Source organism: Ambystoma mexicanum, chromosome 9, assembly GCF_040938575.1.
Source record: "Ambystoma mexicanum isolate Mex_15411 chromosome 9, UKY_AmexF1_1, whole genome shotgun sequence".
NCBI classification, from domain to species: Eukaryota; Metazoa; Chordata; class Amphibia; order Caudata; family Ambystomatidae; genus Ambystoma; species Ambystoma mexicanum.
The window spans coordinates 55,264,894-55,291,673 of NC_090931.1; the positions used below are offsets into that span (position 1 = coordinate 55,264,894).

Here is a 26,780-nt window from a genome sequence, read left to right on the forward strand (position 1 = left end):
GAGAAAGGGACGAGGAAGACGAGGTCCCCAAGGCTTTTATGGCCTGTATCAACTTGACCTCCATTCCATCTGATAAACGTCTTTTTCGAGAATCCACCATCCCCTCATCTTCTGGTGAATCCATTACACACCCCGTTTCATTCAGACATCATCTTTCTCAGAATCCTTGTTTTCCTGTTTACTATCCGAAAACTTCCAATCATTCTTCTTCCCATCCCTCTGATTATTATTTCCTGCACTCACAACCTGCTCAGGTAAAATACTACATTTCCCACAACCCCCCTTGTTTATTTCACGATCCCAACTATTCCCGTTTGCCCAGCAAACCCTGCCAATCCCATCCCTCTGATTGTCACTTTCCGAACTCCCAGTCGAAAGTGACCAACAATTATAGATCCTCCAAAACCCACCCTTCCGAACACACCTACCTCCTAGAACAAAGACTATGATTACCCTTTTCAACACAAACACTGTTTTAACTCATGAAAGACAATGGACTTGTAATAAAACTGTTTACCTGACATGTCCTGACGCAAAGGTCAGGCAAAGTCAGGCAATTGACTTAAATCACACACATCTCACGGTCCTTCCTTTTCTCCACAAGCATAACAGATGGAGCAGGAGAGCACAGTACGAGTAAGGCAGATAGCACAAGGAGACGGCTACCCAGACCCCGCAGTTCAAAAGAAGGAGAAAGGCAGCTGGTATCGAGAGGCTGACAAGGAGAGATACGGCTGTGCCCTTTTGGACGCAAACCTGTGAAACTTCCGCAGAAGGAATCGTAAGAACGAGGACAATAGCCTATGTGTGTTGCAGCAGAGGTCAACCGTACACGGAGCATGTTGACGCTGATAAACCGCAGCGAGGCAGACTCCTGCTTCCATGGTACCAGCCTTGACTCCAGTCCAGAAGAAAGCACAGTGGTTCATCACAGCTGGTGAGTCAAAGGGAGAACTGATAAGAACTCGGCTGTGGTGAATGGAAGTCGCAAAGTGGCAAAGAAAGAAAAGTTCAAAGAACTGTGATATCGTGAAGGGGAGACCAGCTGCAAAAGGGGGGTGCTGCTCTGAGAAACTCTGGTCTATACCCGTCTGAGTGAAACTACAGTTACCAGAAGGCCATAGGAGAGCTGCCAAGATAGGTCAAAGTGGTCATACAGGAGGTCAAGCAAAATCCCTGTACAGTTGAAAGCCTTTGACTTAAGAACTGTAGAGAAAGTAAGGGAAGTGAAGCCTGTGAACCTTGAAAGTAAATGTGAATGTGAAGTTGGTAAGAGTGAACCCGGAAGAGGGATGCAAACGAGAAGGGGGCAAGTCTAAAGTCCCAAGAAACGGGGTGCTGACAAGAGTGAACCCGGCCGAAGGATGTCCACTGGAACTGTTTAAAAAGACATTAAGATTTGTGAAAAAAGGAAAAGCCAATGTAGAGGAGCAGTTAGATGCCTCTGCAGGCAATCCTGCCCACCTTCCTCCTGTATGTGTATTCCCGAAGAGACGATAATCTGAGGGAGAAACTCCCTGAAGAAATATGAGAACAAGTGAAAGAGGAGCTGTTGACGTCACGAGAGATGAATGTGATGCACTGAGGATACTGGCTGAAGAGAATGCATGGACCTTACAGAAAATAATGACGAAGTTAAGAATCAAGTAAACTTTCATATATGAAGAGAAGATTGCATGTGTGTGACGCACTGCATAAAATGCAAGCCGTTCAATAACTGTACAAATGCAGAAATGCAAGTAGATTAAGTAATCTTAGAATCTGGCTATATGTAGTGAATAGACTGCAGGCAGAGCCACCATTGTATAGAAGCTGGACATAGCTGTCATGAATTTAGTAAACCCGGACCCATGAAGAGAAAAGGATGAGAACTGTGTCGCAGCAAGAATTAGATGAGATCGTGGATACGAATGGCAAGGTTGTCTGGCCTGGTGTCAAAGCTGAGGCAGCCAAGGCCGGTTATCTATTCTCAAAGGCAGTGAACATGAAAAGCTGAATCATCGCTTGTTAAGGTGTAAGGAAAGAAGATTATGCGTGCCAAGTTTGATTCATTTAACATATTTTAAAGCTGAAAAATGGTCCAAATCATGGTCTCCTGTCATGTGAGCCAATGATGGAAATAGAGTTGGGCATGGAGTCCTAGAACTACGATAGTACGTGCTCGCACTCCCTTATATTGCCAGAGACAAGAATACTCTGCAAGGCCAAGTTCAAAGACAATCTTCATGGCAGAAGGCATGGAGGATGAGAGACGTTGGGGTAATTGGGTGGAGTGGTAAAGTGAAGTCCACCACTTGGCATCTGGGTTTGAGCTTACGTGCTGCTAACGGAACCGAATGTTCCAGACAAGGCACAAGCGTGCCAACCAATTGTAGAGGGCCATATAACAAAGGGCCTTATAGTTTGAAGACCAATGATATACTGTGTACTTAATATTGTTGAAGATGACATGTTTTAGGGATAGGAATGAGTTGTCCACCTAACAGTAGATAGCCCACAATCCCAACCCTTATAGAAAGTATACTTAGATGTTCCCCTTGAGTCTATCACAACCCTTCTTAGGTTTTTCTCATTTGTCACATAGTATGACATCACATATGATGAACTTTTAGTATATAAATGTGTGTTTATGTAAAATGTATTGAGAGCTCGAGCGAACGTCCGTTGATGTCCAGTGTAACTCCCAGTTTTAGAAATTGATAATAAAACAGCAACTTTTGCCATCTTCCTGAGCCAGTTTGATTATTTGGTGTCAGAGTTATTCTGCATCTCCATCCATTTCATGCACATTACCCAAGGGGCTCTATGCTCATGTGGTAGCAGAGGATGATTAAAAGATCCAAACTAGTTTGTCCCTAGTCTTTCGGACGATTTAGTATCCTCTGCCACTAGCCAGAAGGTCGCAGGGTTTCCTGTGGCGAGCGGCCAAATAGAAATAAACTTGCAAGAAGAACCAAGACGGTGGGCAGGTCCCCCTTTGACAAGGTCCCTGCCCGGTTTCAACGGATGCTCTGCGGACAGAAGGTGAAGTAGTCGGATTGGAGGTGGAATCGATACTGAAGTCCTCAAGTCGATTAACGAACGAATGGTGAGTAGACTAGGTGGAATAGCAAATGAAGGGATGGGGATGTGATCATTTTTAAGTAACAGGAAATAGTGTATGAAGAAAAGATAGCGCTACAGTCCTAGGACAAGGGAGTTTACAAGGATACATCTCAAATCCCAATGTGGGTAGAACAGAAATATATAACGTGTGAACAGGTTCACGTAAGGTGACGTCTCAAACCCTGCACAGAGTATAAGTAAAGGCGAGAGAGGAAAACGTGTTTATTAATGTGTAAAGTCCACTAGTCTGTATGTTGTTTGTTGAGTACAAATATCAAAGAGTGATAGAAGTTTTGAACTAATTGATAAAGGTTGAGGTGCTATAGTGATTACCATAGAGAAATGGTTGGTACCAATCCAAAGGTAGAGATAGCTCATTGAGAAATGATTAGAGGCTTGAGCGGCGATTGATGGTGCGCGCTCATATTTGTTGATTTAAAGAGTTGAAAAAGTGGCGATTTACGCAAAAGTATACAGGTTGTTTTATAAGTCTGGTAAGTATTGACATTCAATTGAGATTTGTCATTATGGGAGATACTCCTTTGATGCACTTATACAAGGCACTGCCAGAGCACATGCCCAAGCTCAAACAGCATAGTGTGGAATTGGTGAAAGGCACAGCAGATAAAATGTTCATGCCGTGGGCACAAGGGGGATTGCTGTCAAAAGTGGTATTGCAACACATGACCACATATTTGCACACTGCTTACACAGGGAAGAAATTAGTGAAACGATTAACGATTCTGGAGCTCTGGAAAATGTATCAGGAAGAGAGGGAAGATCTGCCACCAGAGGAGTGGGTGTTCAGTCAGCAAAAGGAGGAAGGTGTTGAGCCCCGAGCTCCCCTTACCTCGCCTGAAGTAAAAGGCGCAAGTACAGAAGAAATAGGGTTATATCCTCTAAAGGAGCGGTAACAGTATATAGCAATCTGATATATGAACCCCCAGCTTACAATAGCGATGATAGTCCAGAGGAGAATAAGAAAAAACAAGAGATCTATAAGCTCATACAAGACAAAGAAGAAAAGAGTGAGCAGTCAAATCTCTCGACAGAAATAGACAGGGAAATAAAGAGATGGAAAGGAGAGAAGGATAAAGCTGATGAGGTAACACTCACGCAGAACGAATGGATGGGAGGACAGATATTACTCAAATTTGACGGGAAAAGCATTGAGGACGTTAGGCAAGGAGATGATAAGGACGAACAAGAAAGAAAGGACAAAACAACACGAGAAGAGATTGAAAGAAGACAAGCAGAAAGGGAAGAGCAGGGAGCGACGAGAACATCTGTATCAAGAAGAGCAAGAGAAAAAAGAAGAGCAGGCAGAAAAACAAAGATAATATGACAATATGCAGAGAGCGATAGAAGATGGGGATAGAAGAGAAAGGAAGAGAGAAGAGGATGAAGTACAAAGACTAAGGGACAAAAGAATACAGAGTCAAAGGGAAGAAGAGGAGACAATGGAATAGAAAGGAGAGAAGAACAAAGGCAAGAGGAAGAAAGAATTAGAAGGGATGGAAGAAAGCAAAGAGAACTAGATGAAGAAATGGAATGAAGGAGAAGACAGCGGGGTATTGATACCAGTCTCATTTGTAAGGAACCAGTAGGGCCAAGCCCAGAAATATGATGGGACAGACTAGAGGAGATTCCTTTGATGAAGGAAGTAATGCCAACGGCATCTAGAGTAGTATTGGAAGAGGAAAGGTTTGATGCGGGAAGTATAGGTGAGAGGAAAACAGTTGAGGCCAAATAGCGAGCATCAAACTCGAGGGAATGATGATCGATCCCTAATGCCTCGATCCAAAGAGAGGAGGGAATTCCGTTCAGTCACAAACATCGAACATTGTCCTTAAGCAGACTAGGTGAGGGAGATACTAGTCACACTAGTTGGGGACAAGACATATCAGACGATGAAAGAGAATCCAGCTTTGGGGAAGAAGGAGGGAGCATGTGTGCCCCTGAAGGAAGCCTACAAATAGACAAAGAAATAGATAAAGAAGTATGATGGTCGGATCTGGAACAACCTAAGGATAGGACACCAAATCCCATACCATATCCAGAGCATCCCAGAGGATGATCGTATAGTGAAAAGGGAGAGTCGCCGCCATATGTGAGCAGGTTAAGGTCGCTAACGGCAAAGAGACAGGCAGGGACGATCGCCCTGCCATGGATAGACTAACAATGGAAACAAACTGCAGTTTGGGGTTCATGTAGTTTACCTTATTGGAAAAAGGGGGAGCAAGACCACAGTATATTCCATGGGAGCAGATGGACAAGGATAATTTAAGGTGTAAGCTCCCGAGTTTGACTTTGGACGCTTGGAAATGGATATATGAATTAGAAAAAATGACAAGAGGAAATACGCTGGCCATAGGGGACATAAAGGTCTCCTGACAGCTATTCCTGGGGAAAGAGCTGATGACATATGGAGGAGAGCAGGATATTCAACTGTGACATCACAGAACACAGCGGATGACGGAGCGCCATTTAATAATTGCAGAGCAGACGTATGGATGGGTCTCAGGGTACAGTATCCTCATACATCAGAAAAGGGTGCAATTATGACACGCAAGATGAAGGAAGATGAAGACCCTATTGCTTACATTCAGGACATTCAGGAGAAATGGCAACTTGAAACTTGCGAGCCGTGTGAAAAAACAGTGGCATTATTTTACCACATTTTATATCAGGGGTTGTCTGAGCACAGCGACAAATTAAGAAACAAGTGGTGATGGACGCAAAGCCGTGGGCTGAGATACAGTTGATGATAGTGCATCACTGTCGGTTGCTACAAGTGAAAAATAAGAAGAGGAGAATGAGAAAATTGAGGAAGCCAAGTTGGTTCAGAATAAATTGTCAAAATTTGCCATAGAAGGGGCGGTATTGACAAGCGGAGAAGGATTGGAATGCAGGAAGCAATGGGTACATTGCAGGTGAATAATCAGCACCTGATGGACCAAGGTGGATATGAGTTCGTGCCACAAGGCAGAGGTATGGGCTATAGAGGAAGAGGAGGTGGATTCCAAAATAATCAAGGTGGGTTTCAGAATACACAGAATGAGAATCAGTGTACCCAGGGAGGATTTAACCAAGGGGGACTTGTCAGACAGGCACCACCAGTATTTTGGACGTGTGGGAGGACAGGGAACATCGCACGCGTATGTAGGAGCCAAGAGAATATACAAAATGGACAATTTTCAAAAGGGTGACAGCTTATCGTACACACTATAGAGCACTCAAACTAGGGAAGGGTTTGCCCAAGATCACACAGTGTATCAGACACAAGAGCCACGAGTGCAGCAATTACAGCAGCAAGAGTGAGTGCAATTAAATCCACCACAAGGGAAATTGCAACAGGCCCCCATGAGGGCACAGCAGTATGCAAACACAGGATGAGTGCTGACACCCAGAATAGGAGGTGTCACTGTGGTAGGACGAAATCCTTAAAAAGGAAAGGGGGTGAGCCTGTACCCACAGTAGGACAGTTTACAGGGTGACTTGATGGGTTCAGTACTATCTGTGACACCAGACCCCCAAGAGGAACCAAGGGTCGATGTGACGATATGAGACAAATCTTTTTCTTTTTTTAGTAGACACAGGAGCTACTCATTCATGTATACAAGAGGGAACATATCCAATGTCGGGGATTGACATTAATACTCAAGGGTTCTCTGGAGCTACATGTCGAGTTCCTTTTATCAATGAACTACCAGTCTCTATAGGAGAGTGTGACAAGTCTGCTCCTTTGTTATATTCTCGACAGACACGGGTTAACATTTTGGGAAGGGATTTGATGACAAAACTAAACATGCCAATTTCATTCACTGATCAAGGAATAGTGTGCTCCACTCCAGGAATACACTTTTGGGCAAATTATACTGGCGTTCACAGGGCAAGTGGCTCTGTGAGGCGTTCCAGTAGATCCAGAGGTTTCTATATGGAGTGAGCATTCTATTGCCACGGCTTCCTGGCTTAGTGGGAAACATTGTGAGGATACCTGATGAGTTTTTATTTAGACCACGAATACCTATAGAAGAGGAGGGGGCACAGACCATCCCTCTAGAATTAGAAGCAGCTATAGTACAAAGGGAAATGGCAATGCTTGAAGGTGTAGATGATGAGGGGGGAACATGGAGGACAGTAATACCTCTCAAGGAAGGGTACAGATTGACTGACATCACTGATGACGACATGTTCAGGGAAGACCAAACATGATGAAGTGGTGTTCTTTACACCAAGAAATCCAAAGAAATCGATTTAGGTTTAGAAAAGAAATGGCAACAGACTAATTTTTCAAACTGTAACACGGAATTCGTGATATACATGATTAGTTGCCCATGTGGAAAAAGATACATAGGCAAGACTAACAGAAAAATTAAAACTAGAATTATTGAGCACTGCAGCTGTATCAACAACAAAGTCCAAACTGCACCTATGGTCAAGCATTTTATGGACAACCAGCACACTGCAGAAGATATCATATGGACTGTCCTGTTTACCATGACGGGTTCAGATATTACGAAAAAGAAAAAAACTCTAATAGAAAAAGAACAGGGATTGATATTTCTTACCAAAAGTGACCAACTGGGGCTCAACAAGGCTGTTGAATGGCATAAAGTAGAGCCCTAATTAGGATATTTCTATACGAGTATCTACTTCCCAGCCACCAGGATTTATTAGTCTTCAGAACTTAATACCTTGACCTAGCTACTTTTATATAGCCTTAACTGGTGATGATCAATTAAAAACCAGAACGACCTATATTAGTAGGTTATTGACCTCTCTGCGACATTGACAAATATCTCTTAATAGTAATGCTCCTTTTTGCATCAGGTATAGCGTTTACTATACTTTTTTGTTAGAGATATAGAACATACTATTCTTATGATAGTAGGTAGAAAGTTCCGAGTAAAGATAGACACTAAAAAGGACTCAAGTGCCTATATTAAGTCCACAGAAGATGGCGGCCGCGATTCAGTTAGCATTTGAATGCCAACTGTTTGGCGGCGAGTCGGTAGCGTTCTTAATAATGGACTTCGTTCCCAGGATTGCAATACTAGAGGTAAGGATGCCTTACTAGAATTAACAAGATATATTCACGAACTATATATTAGTGGTCGCACGGATTATCTAGATCTAGTGAACTTTACATCTAAAATCGGGATATTAAGACCCGTTCCACTCTGTTCTTTACTTAGACCTGAATGAACCTGGACATTAAGAAACAGAAGGCTGTTTTCCGAAAGCCGGCCCGTTCTCTATCCCTGACTAACAGAGTGTTATACATCCGCTAGGTAAGAGATCTTCTGCGCTATTACGTGTTAGACTTTTTAACTTAGCCTCAATATCTAGCAATCTACTAACTCGGGATCACTTGTCTACCACTATTTTTTAACCTTTATACAGGCGGCTAATCTGAAATTCAATATTAGCGTACAAGGCAGACGCCCAGAAGTTTCCGTCTTATGTTAACTAAGACCCTACAAAGAAGGAGATTTGAAACTCCTATCACTCGCTATAGGTATAGACATCTCCTGTTTTTCCCTGTTTTTCACGTCATATATTTATATATAAATTCTTTTATATATTCTTTTAATGTAGAATTTTTGGATAGACGTGTGCATGTGTTCCTCCTCTCTGCCCCGCTTGAGTCTAAAACACTCAGGATTTGATTAGCATAATATTTGCTTTACAGGTGAAGTATCTCTACAATTAGAGGGAATTTCAACCAAATGAGAAGACATTTCTTGCTATATTCAAGACTACTTCTGCAACATACTCCACAGAGCAGACCAGGTACTTTGACCGTTAGGTCCGCTCTAGACTAATAAATGTCTATAAGAAACCTAATCTAGCATTTAGAGCTTATTCTCTCTTTTTCATTCTTTTGTTGTCTTTCAACAGTTACAAGGGTTGCTGTATGAAGAAATTTACAGCCACACTGTTTTACAAGCAACTGTAGATATTCTACAGCCATTTACATTAATAGTAGATTTGTAATTATTTTAATAGAATTATCAGTGACACTAGTCCTGACGAAGGTCCCTTTAACAACCCATAGAGGACTGAAACATGTTGAGCATATGACAATGGTTTATGTCTTTTTTACCATTTAAACTATTGATGAATGTGTTTAAGAGATGCTAATTTGAGCCTCTTTAGCCTTACCGATCTACGATCAATTAGGATCGAAGCCTAGTCTAAAAGGCAGCGTTTGTCACTATTTAGGATTTGTATTATTTATACAGTGTTTTATAATTGTCGAAGTTTTTTATAACTTGTACTTTTATGATCTAATAAATTACGAATTGATTACTTTCAGAACAGTTATGTGTTTAATGTTGATAACTGTTGACTAAGAGCTTTCTATCTCCTGTTTATCTAAAGTTTTCACTACCCATCACAAGGTAGAGCTCCCACCCAGGTGGTACTGATGGGACTCCCTCCTAAATTCAGAGTTTTTATTTAGACCACGAATACCTATAGAAGAAGAGGGATGAGGGGGGAATATGGAGGACAGTAATACCTCTCGAGGAAGGGTACAGATTGACTGACATCACTGATGATGACATGTTCAGGGAAGACCAAACAGATGATGAAGTGGTGTTCTTTATGGGCATCACATACTGGATAAGGATAGAAAAGAGGGAAGTCCCACAGTGAATGGCAATAGTGCAGCAGCATCCAGCATATTTTCAGGAAGACTTGGAAAAGTTGCCAAGCGTCCTTTGGACAACAGACCCTTCTGACGTAGGTCTATTAAAGGGAATAGGGGAAGTCAAAATAAATCTGAAGCCAGGAGCAATTTTACTTCGAGCAAGACAGTACCCCATGTCTCGAGAGGCTGATGAGGGTATATTTCAGACTATCTCAGCACTGATGAAACAAGGAATTCTGGTGCCATCGGAATCATTGTGTAACACAGCAGTGTATCCGATCAAAAAATCTAAAGGAGGGTCGTGGAGATTTCTACAAGATATGAGACCGATTAACCAGATTGTAGAGGCATAATTTCCTTTAGTTCATAATCCGGTGATGGTACTATGCAGTATCCCGGTGAAAGCTCGATATTTCACAGTGATTGATTTGAAAAATTAATTTTTCTCGATCCCATTGTGCAAGGATTCACAAAACTTGACATCATTTACGTTTCGCTAAAGAAAGAAGGGTCAAGGGTTCCCGGTTGACGAATACCCGACTGAAAATCTGCTCGCCGAGGCGAGCCATGGCTTGGTTGGTTTGCGGACCTAACTGGGGTCAGACTGCGAGCGGCGACCTTCGGGTCACCTGACTGAACACTTGAGTGCCGGTTGCGAAGGTTACCAAGGAAAGGTAAGGGGGAAACAGGAGGGAACAGGTGGTAGTGGGTTATAGGGAAGAGTTGGGGCCTGTGTGAGTGATGATGAGGCTTTTCTGATCTGTCCTTTACATGGCCATTAGGTTTTTGTGAGAAGTAAAGAGAAGAAGAGAAGAGGTATCCTAGCCCGAACGGGGTAGAAGGCGGTGCCGCGTAGCATTGTCTCGTCCAGTGCAGAATAAATAAGTGAAGATACAGAGAAAATAGTAGGAGCCTCGTATATTGAGTAGACTCGGAGTAGTTATTTAGAACATTATTTTTCTGGGTACGAAAGAATTCTTGGAAAAGAGTAAGAGGGTGTAAGAGGTGGGGAGTGAATAAGAAGAGTAGGCGAAACTGGTAAGGGGTGGTAACAAGGACAAAACGGGAAGTAAAAGCGCGCAGGTAGTGCATGTGCATGATATGTGTTATATGTCTTTTGTGTTCTGTCCATTTTTGTCAAGGATATCCAAGTACTGTGATTGATTTGTGGTTAAAGTGGGAAAATATGCAAAAGTGAACTGTTGAATTTGAACAGGCAACAATCAGGTTAACATTGAAAATTGATATATATATAAATATATATTGATACATATATGTATATGTGCATACAAACTACAAGTTTTGTGGTATATTGTCCAGCTAGAAGGAAAGAAAGGCAAATGGAAAAGTGATTAGAGGGAAAGAGAGACTGAAGGGCAAGTACAGACAAAGGGAAAAACAAATATAGTCATGGGGGGAATAACACCACTGGCTCATATTTGTCAGCACCTTCCGTTATACAGTGAGAAGATACAAAAATATCATGATCAGTGATTGACAGAGATAAAAGGAGACAGTGTGACGCCAATTTGGCCAGAAGGTGAGTCATTTGATAAAAGGGTGTTAGATTTAGTGTCCACACACTTGTTGGCAAGGTATAAGGGGAAACAGTTACAGAATAGAAGAGAAGTACTAGACCTGTGGTGAATGTTTGAAGAGGTCACGCCTACAGCAGAGGTAGGTAAAGAAAGAACGAACGAAACCAGAAAACGCAGGAAGAGGTAAGCGGAACGCCAAAGGGCAAGTGCACAACCACTACAGCTGAGGGCGATACCACAAAAGTATACCCCTTAATGTCAAGGCCAGCAGTAGGATACAGCGAGCCCCTGTACACACCAGCATCTCCCACCCCCACACCCTCAACCGGAGCAGTCGCTACGGCACCCCCGCCCTACGATAAAGGAGGTTTGTATGGTCCGACAAGTGCACCCCCCGTGAATTTGGCACACTTAACTGGAGAATTAGTCCGCCAGCTAGGGCATGCACAGATGGAAATAACGCGGGTAAGGGCATTGTGCGATAGAGGCCAAATGCTGCCAGGGGAAGGAGAGGTGCCACCGTTATCCATGGCAGATCTCACACCATCATTAAGCACAGCAGGGGAAGTGGTGCCAGCAATCTCAGAGCCAGTGTGATCAATATCATCACAAGGAACACGCATACCACAAGGGCGAGAGAAAGAGTGGCAGTCAGGGGAGTTCCTGTTTCATCTAAATGACAAACCTGTGAGGACTATACGCCCACCCACCCCAGAAAGTGAGAAAGGGGAAGGACTTGAAGAAAACAATGAGCAAGAATCAGAAATAGAAGAGGTATGGAGTGACTTAGACAAATATGAAGAGGCAGCTGCTGAGGCCGGGTCCCCACTGCCAAACCCCTGTTACCCAGATACACCATTGCCACCATTATGGCAGGGTAGATTAAGACAGCGAGGAGGGAATATGATAGTAAGTAAAATAAAGAAAGGTGCGGTAAGTAAGGTAGGGAAGAAACACAAGTTGCAAATGCCATTGATACATAAAGGAGCAGGTAGGCCACACTACATTCCATGGGCTCAAATGGATAAAAACAACTTGCTGAAGGTCCTCCCCCCCGCTATCGGGAGGGGCTGGGAAATGGATACACGCCTTTGAGAAAAACACGTCAGGAGTGCCACTAGCAATAGGGGATGTGAAAAGTTTATTTTAGTGTCAGCAATTGGTGACCAAGCAGACGCAGTGTGGGAAAGGCCGGATTCCCCGGAGTAACGATGAGTTGTGACCGCCACAATGGATCGGCGTTCAACAACAGTGGGATGCATTGCGGCGCACGTTTCCAGACATCCCAGATTTACATTTAGTGATGCAGTGTACAATGGAGGAGAACGAGGATCCTACGCAATTCATAATGCGGGTGCAGGATTTATGGAGAAGTGTATCTGGCACGGTGTGGAACCAGTCCATCGCCTTGTTCTATTTTATCATCAAAAAGGGGCTCCCGAAAGAGGTACAGAAGGCCTTGGATAAAATAGCTGGGATAGAAGCCAAGGGTTAGCCTGAAATACAGAGCATAATTGTGCACCACTGCAGGAGGATCAAAGAGAGAGAAAAAGAGATAGCATAAAAAAAACTGGCAGACGAGGCGAAGCTGGTACAGAACAAATTAGTGAAGGTCGCCGCCATCAACGCCAGCGTAGCCACAGATGGAGAAAACGAGGGGGATGAAGGAGCGGGAAACAGACCAGTCACAATAGCAGCATTGCTGGCAACAGGAGGACAAGGACCGTGGAACGGAGAAGAGCAATACGGCGGACAACAGTGGCAAGAAAGACCAGCAAGCGGAAGAGGTGGGTACCGTGGCCAGAGAGGGGGTTTGGAGGTATGGGGAATAGAGGATTTGGTGATCAAGGAATGAGAGGCGGACCACAAGGGTTGTGCTGGAATTGTGGGAGATGGGGACACTATTCCAGAGATTGTAGAATGCGGCCTTCAGGGTATTTCCAAGGGCAACAGCCCATGGAGAACGAACAAGGCTGGGGGTGCCCACACCCAGGTAGCCCCTATGGACTACCGATGGGAGGAGGGAGACAGCAGGACCAGTACTATTACGAACCTCAAGTGCAGCAAGGACAGCAACCACCGCCACAACCTATGGCAAGACAAAACGCGGTAGGAAACACAAACAATAATTGTTTTGCAACAGCCGCAAACGGTGCGCCCGCACCATACCGTGGCGTGACTGTGGTTGGACACAATGGGCCTCATTACGACCCAGGCGGTCCGGAAATAACAGTGGCGATAAACCCGCCGCCACCGTTGTTTCCGGACGGCCTGAGTCTGACCCCTGCAGGCGGGAGGTGATGTTCCCGCCAGGTCTGACCTGGCGGGTTTAACACCTCCCGCATGCAGGCGGACGAGGAAACACCGGCAGCATTACGAGATGCTGCCGGTGTTTCCATGATCCCCATTTCCATCGAGTCCCATAGGACTCAATGGGAATGGGGATTTACACCATCCCGCCTCAGTGATTCCTGGAAAACCGAGGTTGTAATGCCCCGGTAATTCTGGGAATCACGGAGGCGGAATGGTAATACGAGTCCGGCGTTAACCAGGTGGTTTTACCGCCTCGGTTAACGCCGGACTCGTAATGAGGCCCAATGTCTTTTCAGTGCCAGGGCAAGAAAGACATTCAGATTAGGACAGACCACAGGGAAAACTTGCGTGTCCAGTCCTATCCACCACCCTACGTGCAGAAGAGGAACCACTAGTGCTAGCAGAGATAGGAAATAAGCAGTTTATCTTTATGGTAGACTCAGGAGCAGAGAAGTCATGTCTTATGGAAGGGCGGTTTCCGCTCTCAGGTAGTAATTTGGAGACAAAGGGGTTCTCTGGGGCTATTTTGAAAGTTCCTTACACTAAAGATCTTGATATAACGGTGGGGGGAAAAGCCATGCGCGCACCCTTCGTGTACCACAAAGTCGCACCAATCAATTTGCTGGGGAGAGATTTGTTAAGTAAATTAAATATGACCATCTCGTTTACAGAACGAGGAATAGTATGTTCAACCCCAGGAGTGTGCCCAGTTCAAGCCATGTTGATGATCAGCACAGTGATGAATGAAGTTGTGGTGCGAGGAATACCCATTGATATAAGCATGTTTATTTATGGCATCAAGATATTAGCACAAGTGGTACCAGAGATAACGAGAAAAGAATGGAGAACACCATCAGATTTAATATTCCGCCAAATTGAACACACAGATGTTGTGCCAGGCACGATAATGTCCATAGACATCGAGGCAGTTCAGGTATCCAGCAAAGGTATTGTGGTCATAGAACTGGACGCGCATGGGTGCGAGTGGAGAACTGTGTTATGCATAGACCCAAACGTAATGCTAAGAGACATAACAGACGAGGAATTATTTACTGATAGTGAAGATGACGGAGAAATAATAATGGAAATAAGTATACCATGTGATATTATGATCCAGTACAGAGAGGTACACAACCCACTCATGGCTAGCGTTAATGCCCCACTGACTATATTTGAGGAAGACATGGCAAAGGTAGCACCTGAAATTTGGACCACAGGGCCCCACGATGTAGGGTTACTACATGAGGTGACACCAATAAAAATAAAACTCAAACCAGGTGCAATACTACCGAGGGTAAAACAATATCCCATATCGAGAGAAGCAGAGGAGGGAATTAGGGAAACCATAAATGCACTCCTAAAGCAAGGTATCATAGTGCCATCAAACTCCCTGTGTAATACGGCAATTTTCCCAATCAGAAAAGCAAAAGGAGGGGCGTGGAGGATGGTCCAAGATCTCCGCCCACTCAATGACATCATTCATAAAAGAGTTCCCATTAGTGCCTAACCCGGCATCAATATTGTGCAGCATACCGAAAGAATCAACATGTTTTACTGCAATTGATTTGAAGAATGCCTTCTTCTCCATGCCACTCGACCCAGGATCCCAATACCTGACAGCGTTCACATTAGGGAACAACAGGTATGAACATTGCAGACTCCCACAAGGGTATTGCGAGAGCCCCAGCATTTTTAACAGGGTGCAAAGTGAAGACATTGGAAGTATAGATGTAGAAAGAACCATCATTCAATATGTAGACGATTTACTCGTCTGCGGGCATACAGAAGAAACGTGCAGAGAAGACTCGATAGCACTACTGAATGTGCTAGCTACCAAGGGGTACAAAGTGGACAAAGGAAAGTTGCAATATTGCCTCGCCAAGGTTGTATACCTCGGACAGTTAATATTAAAAGATGGGAAGCGAATACTCCCAGACAGAGCAGCTGCTATGCGCAACATAATAATCCCAAAAACTGTGAAAGACTTGTAAAAGTTTCTTGGCATTTGTAACTATTGCCGAGCCTGGATCCTTGATTACGCGGCATACACACGTCCCTTACTACAAGTGTTAAAAGAAGCACAGAAAAATAGAGCCGCAATAAAATGGACGCATAAAATGATAAAACAGTATTTTAAATTAAAAGACCTCATTGCTGATGCCCCAGTTCTCGCGAACTCAGATTATGAGAGGGAATTTTTCTTGTTTTCACACTGTAATGGAACACTAATGACAGCAGTACTGACACAGAAAGCATCACTAGGTCACAAACCATTGGCTTATTACAGTGGGACACTAGATCCAGTAACGCAAGGCCATTTCGCGTGCGAACAGGCTCTCGCAGCTGCGGCCTTCGCGATTGAAAAGAGCGCCATCATTGTCATGGGATGTTCAGTAACGCTATATGCAGAGCATTCCCTATTCGCCATAACTTGAGCGATCAAAATCAACATTAACAACACAGCGAGCAACAGCATATGAGATAATAATTTCGAGCCCCAACGTACACGTTGTCAGGTGCAAGACAGTGAACCCAGCAACATTCATCAAGAACTGTGTGTCTTGCGTGCCCCTAGCACTGTTCCAACTCAGGACGCACCCATGTAAAGACCACAATCTGAGCCCCCACGAAATTGTAACTGGGAAGCGAATATACACGCCAGTATCCCTGATTAGAAGAGCATCGGATGCGCACAGGGCTGCCACAGTGCTGGGGGAAGAGTTCAAGGAATACCTAACCCAGTTGACACGCGCAGTACGCAGCATAGCGCGACAAATAGCACCGCCTTTTACTGAAAATGTGCGACTGATACTACCACACCGGCCGCAGACAGTCCAAGCGGGCCACTGATGCCAGGAGCACAAGTGTACGTCCGCAGCTTTGTAAGGAGGTGGAATTAACCTAGGTTTCATGGCCCTTTCGAGGTCATCTATAGTACACCCACTGCAGTGAAGGTGAAGGGATTGAAGTATTGGGTGCACTTATCAGATGTGAGGAGGGCACGTGATAGTACAATCCCCCAGGAGGAGCAAGATGGTGCCACTGGCACCACAAATGAGGTTCAAAAGGGATAACAAAATTGTTGGTAAACAGAACCTGCAGAGATAAAAGTTATGATATGCATCTTGTTCTGCATGACTCATCTCCTTCTTTCTTTTCCATTTTTCTTTTTTTCGTATTTGATTGTTCGATATCCTCTCCATACATCTGTCTCTGCCTCCTTCATTTCGATTATTGTTCCACGCTTTTCTCCATCACTCTTTTCACTCTCCTCCTCTCCATAGTAAAAGTAAATGTGTAATAGAGAAAATGAGCAAACATGACTAAAAAAAATGATGATTAAATATGAAGTTGAACAAGAAATGTAAATACATGTATATATTGTGGTGACTTAACAAATTTATATCGCCCCTCCAGGTGACAAATGGCCCAACGAACTACAATCGCGGAGAACCAATTAATGCTAGATAGTGATAGGGATGCCATTAGGGCTAATAGGTTCAGTAATGTTGAATGTGTTTTAAAATGTGCTGCAGTTTTGTTGTCAGTAATGTTGTTTTTTATGGCTTGGTATTATACCCTTCTATCTTTGGTTAATGACATGCACAAGGGGGGGGAGCGGGGCTAACCTGATACGAGAAGGGTCGCACTTGATATAGACTGGGGTAAAGACTATAGGGGTCATTACAACCCAGGCGGTAAGTACGCCAACTTTACCACCATGGTGTAAACTACGTTTACAACATGGTGGATGGCAGATTTACCGCCCCATTCCAAGGTGAGTGGGGCGGTAAATCCCCATTTCCCATTTCACCCTTCCCCATAGGGCATAATGGGAGTGCGGAAGGCGCTAATTACGCCACCATAAATTACGGTGGCGTAATTAGCACCAAGGCGGTTTAGCGCCATGGATTTTAACGGCTGCTAAAAGGAGCCGTTAAAATCGGAATCAGGCGTTAATGGTTAACGACGGCGTTAACCCTTAACGCCTGAGTTGTAATGAGGCCCTATGTGGAAAGAATTACATGAGATTAATATTAACAATACAGATGTGATGCAACCTTCAGAACACACCACTGTAGGACCAACAAGTGTATCATTGTTACGTCTGAATATAAATATAAGTGATGCTTATGAATACAACGAATACGATGGAGATTATTATTGGCCAAATTATTTAACTAACACTAGTACACGCTCACAGACAACCATACACCCTACCTCACGCAACATTGCTGCTGCTGATGAAGATACACATGCCATATTGAATGACAATGATACAACCTGGGCTGGAATGTTTCCAATACATTATAAAAAGGTGAAAAACAATAACAAGGAAGGGAGAAGGAGGAGAATAAGGGGGGTGCGAGGGGTTAGAGAAAATAGAAGATCCCCGCCACCCTGATCAATCAAATAAATGGTATTCTGACATGAGTGCCACGGCGAAGCAAGCAACAAATGAAAGCTGCAACGTCTGTTCACTCATTCCGCATGCATCAGGAACACCGAAAATGTTATTAGCGCAGGAAGTGCCCTTGTCGGAGGCCCAATGTTTAATTCATCTGGTGTTGTGCAGAATAAAGAGCACATTCCAAGCGCACACCGTCACATTAAAAAAACGGGAAAATGAGAGAACGTGCACAAGCAGACGCCAAGGAGTAATTTGCTTTAAGGAACCATTTCTCGTCATCAAAGGGACGCGATATGCAGAAAATAAGTGGCACGAAGAAACTATCGAATGCAAAGCAGAAGCACTTCGAGGCCTATCCAATGACACTTTCCAATGGATAAAGGAGGTATGTGACCCCATCTGGTCGCAGCATGTCACAAAGCTAACATGGGTCACAGCATTAGAAAAACCTATCAAAATACAGAAAGAAGTGCCAAATGAACTGTGTTTCCATGGGGAAGGAAGAGTGAACATGGGGGAAACAAAGAAATGTAACAAGACGGTAATGATACCTGACATGAAGAAAGGCACTGCTGCACTAATGGATATGTACTGGATTTGCGGCAAACAAGCTTACCTGCACCTCCCCGCATCGTGGAAAGGAACTTGTGCTCTAGCCACCCTCCACACAGCCCTGATGGTAATACCAGAGAGCCATATCCAAGGCACAGCAGGGCAATCGGCTGGCATATCGGCAGCAGGGCAATCGGCTGAACCATCGACAGCGTCCCAACTAATGATAACAGAAGCTCCAGCGTATGAACTATTGTCAGAATATGAACTAAAGAGAAGATTGACAAGAAGTAAAAGATCCTCCAATTACATCTCATCCGAATCATCGAAACTCCTTGCTGAGATCCTGCAGAAATACAAGCTCTTTTCATCAGCAGAGACATTTTTCGCATCACTTCTTGTCCCGGGACTGCAAGCACAAACGAACGCCAATGGGAGCTCATCGAACTGGCTAACGACACTGTAGAAGTGTTCAACGTGATAAAAATAGAGCTCCGCGCACTGCGCCTAATGACAATGCAAAACAGATATGTCCTAGATCTCCTCACGGCGATGGACAGTGGTGTTTGCTGAAAAATTGGGGGGGCGTGTTGCACATTCGTGCCAACTGAAGATGCTGATAATGGGACACTCTCACATTTGATAACAGCAGTACACAATCTAGGAGAGAGGATGAGAACAGAAGGAAGTGCAGAAGAAAGCACGTGGTTCGACAATCTGTTCAGTTGGATACCATCATGGGTAAATGTGGCAATGAAAATACTGGTCCCTATAATCGTCTTTGTGCTCTAGTTATTCTGTGTGTGCCAACTGGGACTCCGGTGTTTTGAGAAAAGTATGCCAACCTCAGCTATGATGATGGTAACAATGGGCCGACCGACAACTGTAGCTACCATGATAGATGCACAAATACAAACAGGGGAGTACACTACACCACAATACAGGATGACAGTGATTTACAGACCATATGGAAATATAGTTGATAATTTACACCACACAACAATAAAGGAACCAATGGAGCTGCAGTGGTACAGAGAAGTATGGGTGGACTTAGATGGAGATGGTCGGATTTACTTAATGTGTACACCAGACGAATATGCCAGAAGAGGAAATAGCTTAAGAAGTGTATGCAGAGCGTGGATGCCAATAAAAGGCACCCCCGCGTGGGACGAGGCTGTGGCGGATGCTGAGTACTACTGAAGGGGGAATGAAAAGAATAAAAAATAAAAATATTCATTACTTTAGATATAACGAACGGGGGGAATGTGTGGGAGCGAGGGGCCAATGGGCCCCTCCCTGCCATCACTTCTCAGTACAAAACTCGGACCAAGTGCCTCCAGTGGTGGGTATGCCCCTCGCCCTTATGCAATGTTAACTTTGGGTTACATTCGCGTAGATGGGACCACTGAGCAGGACACAGGGCATCCATTTTTGTACCCCCTTTCGACTCCATCTTGGTGACCAGGCCTCACTGCGATAGTACAAAATGCCTCTCTCCCTTTCCCCGCCGCAGCAGCTCGGAGCACATGGCCCCCACCCTCGTTCCCACTCTGACTGGAAAACTCTGCAGCTCCATTCTCACGCTGAAGCCGGAGATGCTTGCAACAATTAATAAATGTAACACATCTCTTTTCCTCTGAGATCACTGCCCTGCATGTGAACCAACATGAGCTAAGCACATAGCTCGTCCATCTACACAAAAGTGTCCTTGCCCTCTTACCCTCGCCAGTTGAAACTTATTGCCATTCTAACCCTGTGTCCCTGCAAGATATTCCTTTCATGTGCCAGGCCGACCATGCTATGAAGCTCACCGAACAGACCCCCAACTAACATTAGACCCCTGCTGCAGTATATCATGCCCAATACTAACAAATGCCACAAAAACCTGAGATTCTTGTGAGACTAAGCCCACAGTTCAATGAGAGTATTATAGTGGTCAAGACCCATAAACCTGTGACCTGTATAACCCAAATGTTATAGATGATATAGATATGTGTGTGATTTGTATAATGACTTGATAAACTACTGAGGGTCTTTTCGATCAACCATTATTTAGTGCATGCATTATTTAGAATGTATTTTCTTAGCATAGATAGTGACCACCGTGTTTCACAGTGACCTGATCTTCACCCACCCGGAGCACAGATGCCTGCCGTCAATCCAAGCAACCAACCCGGAGGGAGAGATGATGCCCACACCTAAGACACCACCCTGGCTGACCAATCCGGGCCCAACGTAGCATCATATGTTAGATATGCCAATGTGCTTTTATAATGTGTTGTAACCTTGATGTGGTCAGAGCGTTCTCAGAGATCTAGATAAACTTTTTCTTGAACTCTTGCAGCCTTCTCTTTTGTGCCTTATTCCCTGTCCAAGGAGTGTCTGTTTTATTCATTTTACACGTGTAAGTCAGGGAGGGCACAAACATTAGCGACTCGAGTCCGGGTTAAGTGCTACTGGAGACTTGGTGGTTAGGTAAGTTTGCACAGAGGCTTTTGGTAAGTATGCAACGCGTAGAGAGAGAGAGAGAGAGAGCAGTGAAATAAGTGTCTGCGTTATTGGAGCGCGCGCAATGAATAATGTCTCTACTTTCTTACAGGGGTTTGTGCGCTTGTGCAACTAACCTGGATTCCAGCATCGCGGGAAGATTCAGTGATTATGCGCAGCGTTACTGATGTGCGCGTGTTAACACTGTTCTTCTTTATTCTTACAGGTGCCGCTGTAGAAGTCCCCTCTTGACTGGAGATAGATGCGGCGTGGAGTAAGAACCAGGTAAGCTGAAGCTGAATGATCCAGAGCGGGTAAGCAGAGCAGAAGTAGGATGATCCGGACCAGGTAAGCAGAAGCAGGATAATCCGTAGCAAGTAAGCAGAAGCAGGATGATCCGGAGCAGATAAGCAGAAACAGGATGATCCGGAGCAGGTAAGCAGATGCTGGTGATCCAGAGCACGGCAAGTGTGTTGCTGATACAGCTCACAGTAAGCAACACGAAGCACTGGAAGAATCTTGGGTGTGGTTTATATAGCCAGCCACACCCAAACACTAGAGAGCTCATGAGTTATCATGCACTTCCTGTTTGGCAACAGGAAGTTGCAACCAGAAAGTTACTACAAACACTAGGAAGGAATGAAAGGAGGGATTTGTTATGAGTTCTTTGTGGTCCTATGCCAGGCCTGCCAAGCCTCCACCTAGCTTGCCCCAGCTACCCATGACAGTCTTCCCCCTCAAGACCCCTCCCAATATGAGGGCTTTGGTTTCTCAGGATGGTTCTGATGGAATTTCAGCACCAATCGGGGGGCATGCACGTGCGTGCTGGGTTCCCATGATCTTTCCTGGGGTCCGTACCCCTTCCAGTCAATCAAATAATATAGGGTCTTTCATACTTGTTTGGAATCTAATATGGTCTTTACTTCATATTCTGGTGCTTCTTCAACCACTTGTATGGATGCGGGAGGTGTGGAAGTTCGGGTTCCTGGGTGTGCTGGTTTTAATAGCGACACGTGAAATGCGGGATGTATACGCATATGTTGAGGTAACGCCAGTCTCATGGCTGCTGGATTAATTACTTTTTCTATTGTATACGGGCCGATGTATCTAGGCTGAAATTTCTTGGGTCCCTTTAAAGCAATGTGTCTAGTTGCCAGCCAGACTGAGTCTCCCACTTGATAATCTGGGGCTTTTCGTCGATGGCGATCAGCGTTTCTTTTCTGTGTTTCTTTGGCTTGCTGTGGGTTCCTGCTGGCTTCTCTGGCTGCTTTCATGATGCTGGCATGTATATTCTTTACTGCGGGCATTTCATTCTTTTCTGGCGGATCGTAGACAGACGTTCTGGGGTTTTGACCATATATAGTAAAGAAGGGTGTTGCTTGGGTTGATGAATTTGTTGAGTTGTTGTAGGCATACTCGCCCATCCATAGAATTTCTGTCCAGCTTTGGCTTGTTTGGTGTAATAGACAGCGCAAATACTGTTCCATGGTCTGGTTTGTGTGCTCGGTTTGGCTGTCTGTTTGAGGGTGGTGACTAGAAGACAGACAGACTTCTACTCTTACCAGGGCACAACAATTTTTCCAAAAACGAGATGCAAATTGGCTGCCTCTGTCAGAAATGATTATGGTAGGGAATCCATGTAACTTGACGATTCGGTCTAGAAAAACCTGTGACAGGGTCTGAGCTGAGGGAATACCCTTTAGAGCTATGGAATGGGCCATTTTGGAGAAGAGGTGCACTACTACGAGGATGGTATTATAACCTGAGTTAGGAGGTAGATCAGTGACGAAGTCCATTGATACTCTGTGTCAGGGCGCTGGCGGAATGGTAATTGGTTGAAGGAGGCTGGCTGGTTTTTGCCTGGTTGTTTTCTATTGTGCACACACCTCACAAGTGCCTATGTAGGTGGCAATATCTTCTCGCCATGTTGGCCACCAAGATTTGCTTACTTTCTTCATGGTTTTGGCTATACCCGGATGGGCTTCTAACACCGAGTCATGGTAGTCTGATATGATTGCTTCTTGCAGATCCTTAGTTGGAACATAGAGGCATTTTTGGTAGCATGGTAGTTTGTCTTAAATGGTGAACTGATCTCCCTTCGTGTCCCAAGCCAGTAGGTCTTCTTCAGACATATTTTCTTTTATTGTTTCCTGCAGAGTATTTAACAGGGATGGGCCGATGCAGAGGCTGAGAATTTTATGGCTGGGTATGATTTCCAACGGGTTAGGGGCATTGTAGACTTCTTCTCCTATGCCAATGCAGGATAACGCATCCGCTTTCCCGTTCTTAACTCCGGGGTGGTAGGTGATTACAAAATCGTATTCCATTAAGGATAGGGCCCAACGGAGCTGTCTAGAAGACTGAGCTTTTGCTGAGCGTAAGTATTGCAAGTTCCGATGATCTGTTATTATTGTGATGGTGTGTTTTGCTCCTAGTAAGTAATGTCGCCATTCACACAGTGCACTTTTGATTGCTAGGAGTTTAATTCTGCTGGGGAAAATGTCCTTGACCAAAAGGCAAAGGGGTGAAGGCACCCAGTTTCAGGATTTTGTTGAGACATTACGGCCCCCATGGCAATGCTTGAAGCGTCCGTTTTCACGATGTACGGTAAATCGGGCTGTGGGTGTTGCAGAATTGGGGCTGAGGTGAATTTTTCCTTGAGAGCTCAGAAAGCTTCTTCCGCTGCTGGTGTCCATTCGAACTTTCGGTGTTTGTGCAGCAAGGACGTTATTGGATGTGCAATTTGTGAGAATCCTGGTATGAAGCGTCGATAAAACTTTGCAAACCCTAGGAAACTCTGTACTCCCTTTACAGACGTGGGTGAGGACCAAGTGAGGATTGCCTCCACTTTTCTATTGTTCATCTTGATCCCCTGCGGTGTCAGTGCATATCCCAGAAACTCCACCTCGGTGACGTGGAAGGAGCATTTTTCTAGCTTTGCGTACAGTTGGTTTTCACGCAGTTTGCGGAGTACAGCTCGCACTGGGTTACGTGCTCTTGGGGAGTGGTGGAGTAGATCCGAATGTCATCGATGTAGACGACTGCGCAGATGTCGGAGTTCCCGTAACACATCATTCATGAAATGCTGGAATGCAGCCGGGGCATTGTAAAGCCCAAAGGGTATGACTTGGTATTCGTACAAGCCATAGCTTGTACGAAACGCAGTCTTCCACTCGTCCCCTTTTTTCATGCGTACCAGGTGATATGCGCTGCGTAAGTCTAGCTTGGTGAAAATCTTCGCTTGTCTCACCTGGTCTAGGACTACTGGTATCATAGGTAACGGGTACTTATTTTTTATGGTGACTTGATTTAGGGCCCGGTAATCAATACATGTTCTTAAATCCCCCTCTTTCTTCGGTATGAAGAAGAGTGGGGAGGCGGCTGGTGACTTAGATGGTCTAATGAAGCCATTGGTCAGGTATTGATCCAAGTAGGTCCGTAGATGAGTGTTTTCTTCCTCGGTTAATGCATAAATGCGGCTGCACAGTACTTGTGCCCCTGGTTGCCAGTCGATCTGGCAGTCGTAAACTCCATGTGGTGGATGTGTGGTAGTGTATTAGCTTGCTCCTTCGCGAACACATCCTGGAACTCCTGGTATTCCTCTGGTAAAGTGCCCACCAAGCCTAAACCTGCTATCTTTTCCTGTGAAGCTAACAATGGGCTTCCTTTGATCCCTTTTGATGTTGTAACAAGAAGCGCATTCCGTGGAGAAGAGTAAGGTTTGAGCTCGCCAATCTATCTTTGGGTTGTGCGTTTCTAGCCACAGTATCCCAAGAATCAGCTGGAATTGGGGTGCAGCAATAAGGTTAAATCTAATACTTTCTCTGTGGCCATCTTGGCAGATTAAGGTGATGGTGTAAGTACACTGTGTTACTGGTCCCGAAAGGAGTTGTGTGCCATCCACACCTGTCATGCCTTCTCCTGGTGTCCTTACGGTGGAATGCTAATCCCAAGGTCTTTGCGGTGTTTATGTCCAGGTAGTTCCCAATAGCCCCACTGTCTATGAAAGCCTTGAGGGTATGCATTCGGGTCGGCTGTGAAGGGTCTACCAAAACCACAGGAATACTGAAATGTGAGATCTGAGTGCCCCGTTCCTGGCTCGGCAGACCGACCTCTACATCTGCCGGGAGTTGGAGTTTTCCACTAACACCTGTGTCTTCTCCTATGTTATCTAGTATCCCCATTGTCTTCCATGGGGGTTTAATCATGCAGTTCCGGAGGAAGTGACCAGATTGGCCACAATATAAGCAAAGTTTTTCCTGACGCCTCCGTTCTCTCTCCGCCTTGGTGAGTGGTCCCCTGAGAACACCCAATTGCATGGCCTCTGAGTGTATTTCTGAGGCCTGTCGATGGGACGCTTCCTTTGGTCGGACATACACTGGTCTATGCTCTGATCTAGTTCGGTCGGCCTTGCGATCCTGTAACCAGTGGTCTAGTTGCATTGTTAGGTCAATGTATTCACTGCAATCTTCAGGAGGATTAACTACTTGCGCCAAGACATCTTTTAATTCTCCTCTCAGTCCTCGATAAAATAACGTTATTCGTTTCTCCTCTGGCCATCCTGATTCGGCTATTAAGCGATTGAATGTGGCGACATATGAGATTGATCCTGACCACCCTGTCACAGAGAGAGTAGCTCATCCAGGGCCTGACCTCGAGTCCGATGGGCAAATAGTTTTTCCAGTTCGCGTTGAAAACCTGGGTAATTTCTCAGTAAAGGGTCGTCCCTAAGCACTAACGGGACAGACCAGTCTGCCGCGCGCCCTCCTAAATAGGAGAGGACAAAAGCTACTTTAGCGTGGTCATTCACAAAGGTGTCTGGTTTGCATATGAAATGTAGCCGGCATTGATTCATGAACGCTCCAAATTTCTTGAGATCCCCAGAGAAGCGTTCTGGGGGTGCTAAAGGGATGTTGCCTTGAAGCAATACCTGAACGGGTGTGGCTACAGGTGCCACGGTAGGCTGCCCCTGTGGAACTCCATCTGGTAGGGCTGCTAGACCAGCCTCGGTCTGTAGGAGCTGTCTTGCCAAATCGTCTGTTTTGTCCCTGTTGACTACCAGATAGCGCCTTATGGCATTTGTCTCTGAGCGAGCTGCATGCACCTTGGCCCGTAGTTCACCTAACAATAGGGAAAGCTGGTCTACCTCAGAGGTTTCCATCGCTCGGGCAGAGGTATTGAGGATGGCTTTGTGTTCTGTCACACTCACCTGTGTCTCTGCAGGAGCGATGGACGAGCTTCCCTTGACCCGGAGTCTTCACTTCCCCTGTTTCACCCGGAGGAATATCTGTCAAATAAAAGGTGTACACTCAGACCTGAATTTACCCGATTCCCCTGGGCCCTTCCCTTCTCTTTACTGTGTGCTGTGATGTCCCCCTATGGGCTTACCTTGATCTTTAGTAGGGTGTGCACTCCATCCTGCATTTGCAGGGGCGCGATTCACTCATGTGATTGGTGCCAATGTCTGTAGGCTGAGTTCAGATGCCAAACGCTGTTTTATGCCTTCACAGCGAGGCCGAGGGTTCAAGGCGCCAGTTTCTTCACTGGCTAGAAAGTCATTCCCACAAGTGAACGTTGCGCAGAGAATGTTGAGTGTCCAAAATTGTCTGTATTGTCTTTGTTTGCCGGTATTTTTGTGGGTGAGTAGCGCTGCGTGTAGAAGCTAGCTGCTGGTAGGTTTGCGCAGTGCCTTCAATTCGAGCATGCCTGGTAATGT

At 45.0% G+C, this 26,780-nt stretch overlaps 1 protein-coding gene across 1 annotated transcript in view; it reads left to right on the forward strand.

The window, feature by feature from the left end:
- LOC138487646 (uncharacterized) overlaps positions 1 to 20,881 on the forward strand; it is a 196,538-nt gene extending 175,657 nt beyond the window's left edge. Inside the window, exon 3 of the mRNA XM_069614135.1 lies at positions 17,032 to 20,881. Within this exon, the coding sequence (XP_069470236.1) occupies positions 18,045 to 19,043 (999 nt within the window). The 5' untranslated portion in view covers positions 17,032 to 18,044 and the 3' untranslated portion in view covers positions 19,044 to 20,881. The remainder of the gene's footprint in view (positions 1 to 17,031) is intronic.
- The last annotated feature ends 5,899 nt before the right edge of the window (positions 20,882 to 26,780 follow it).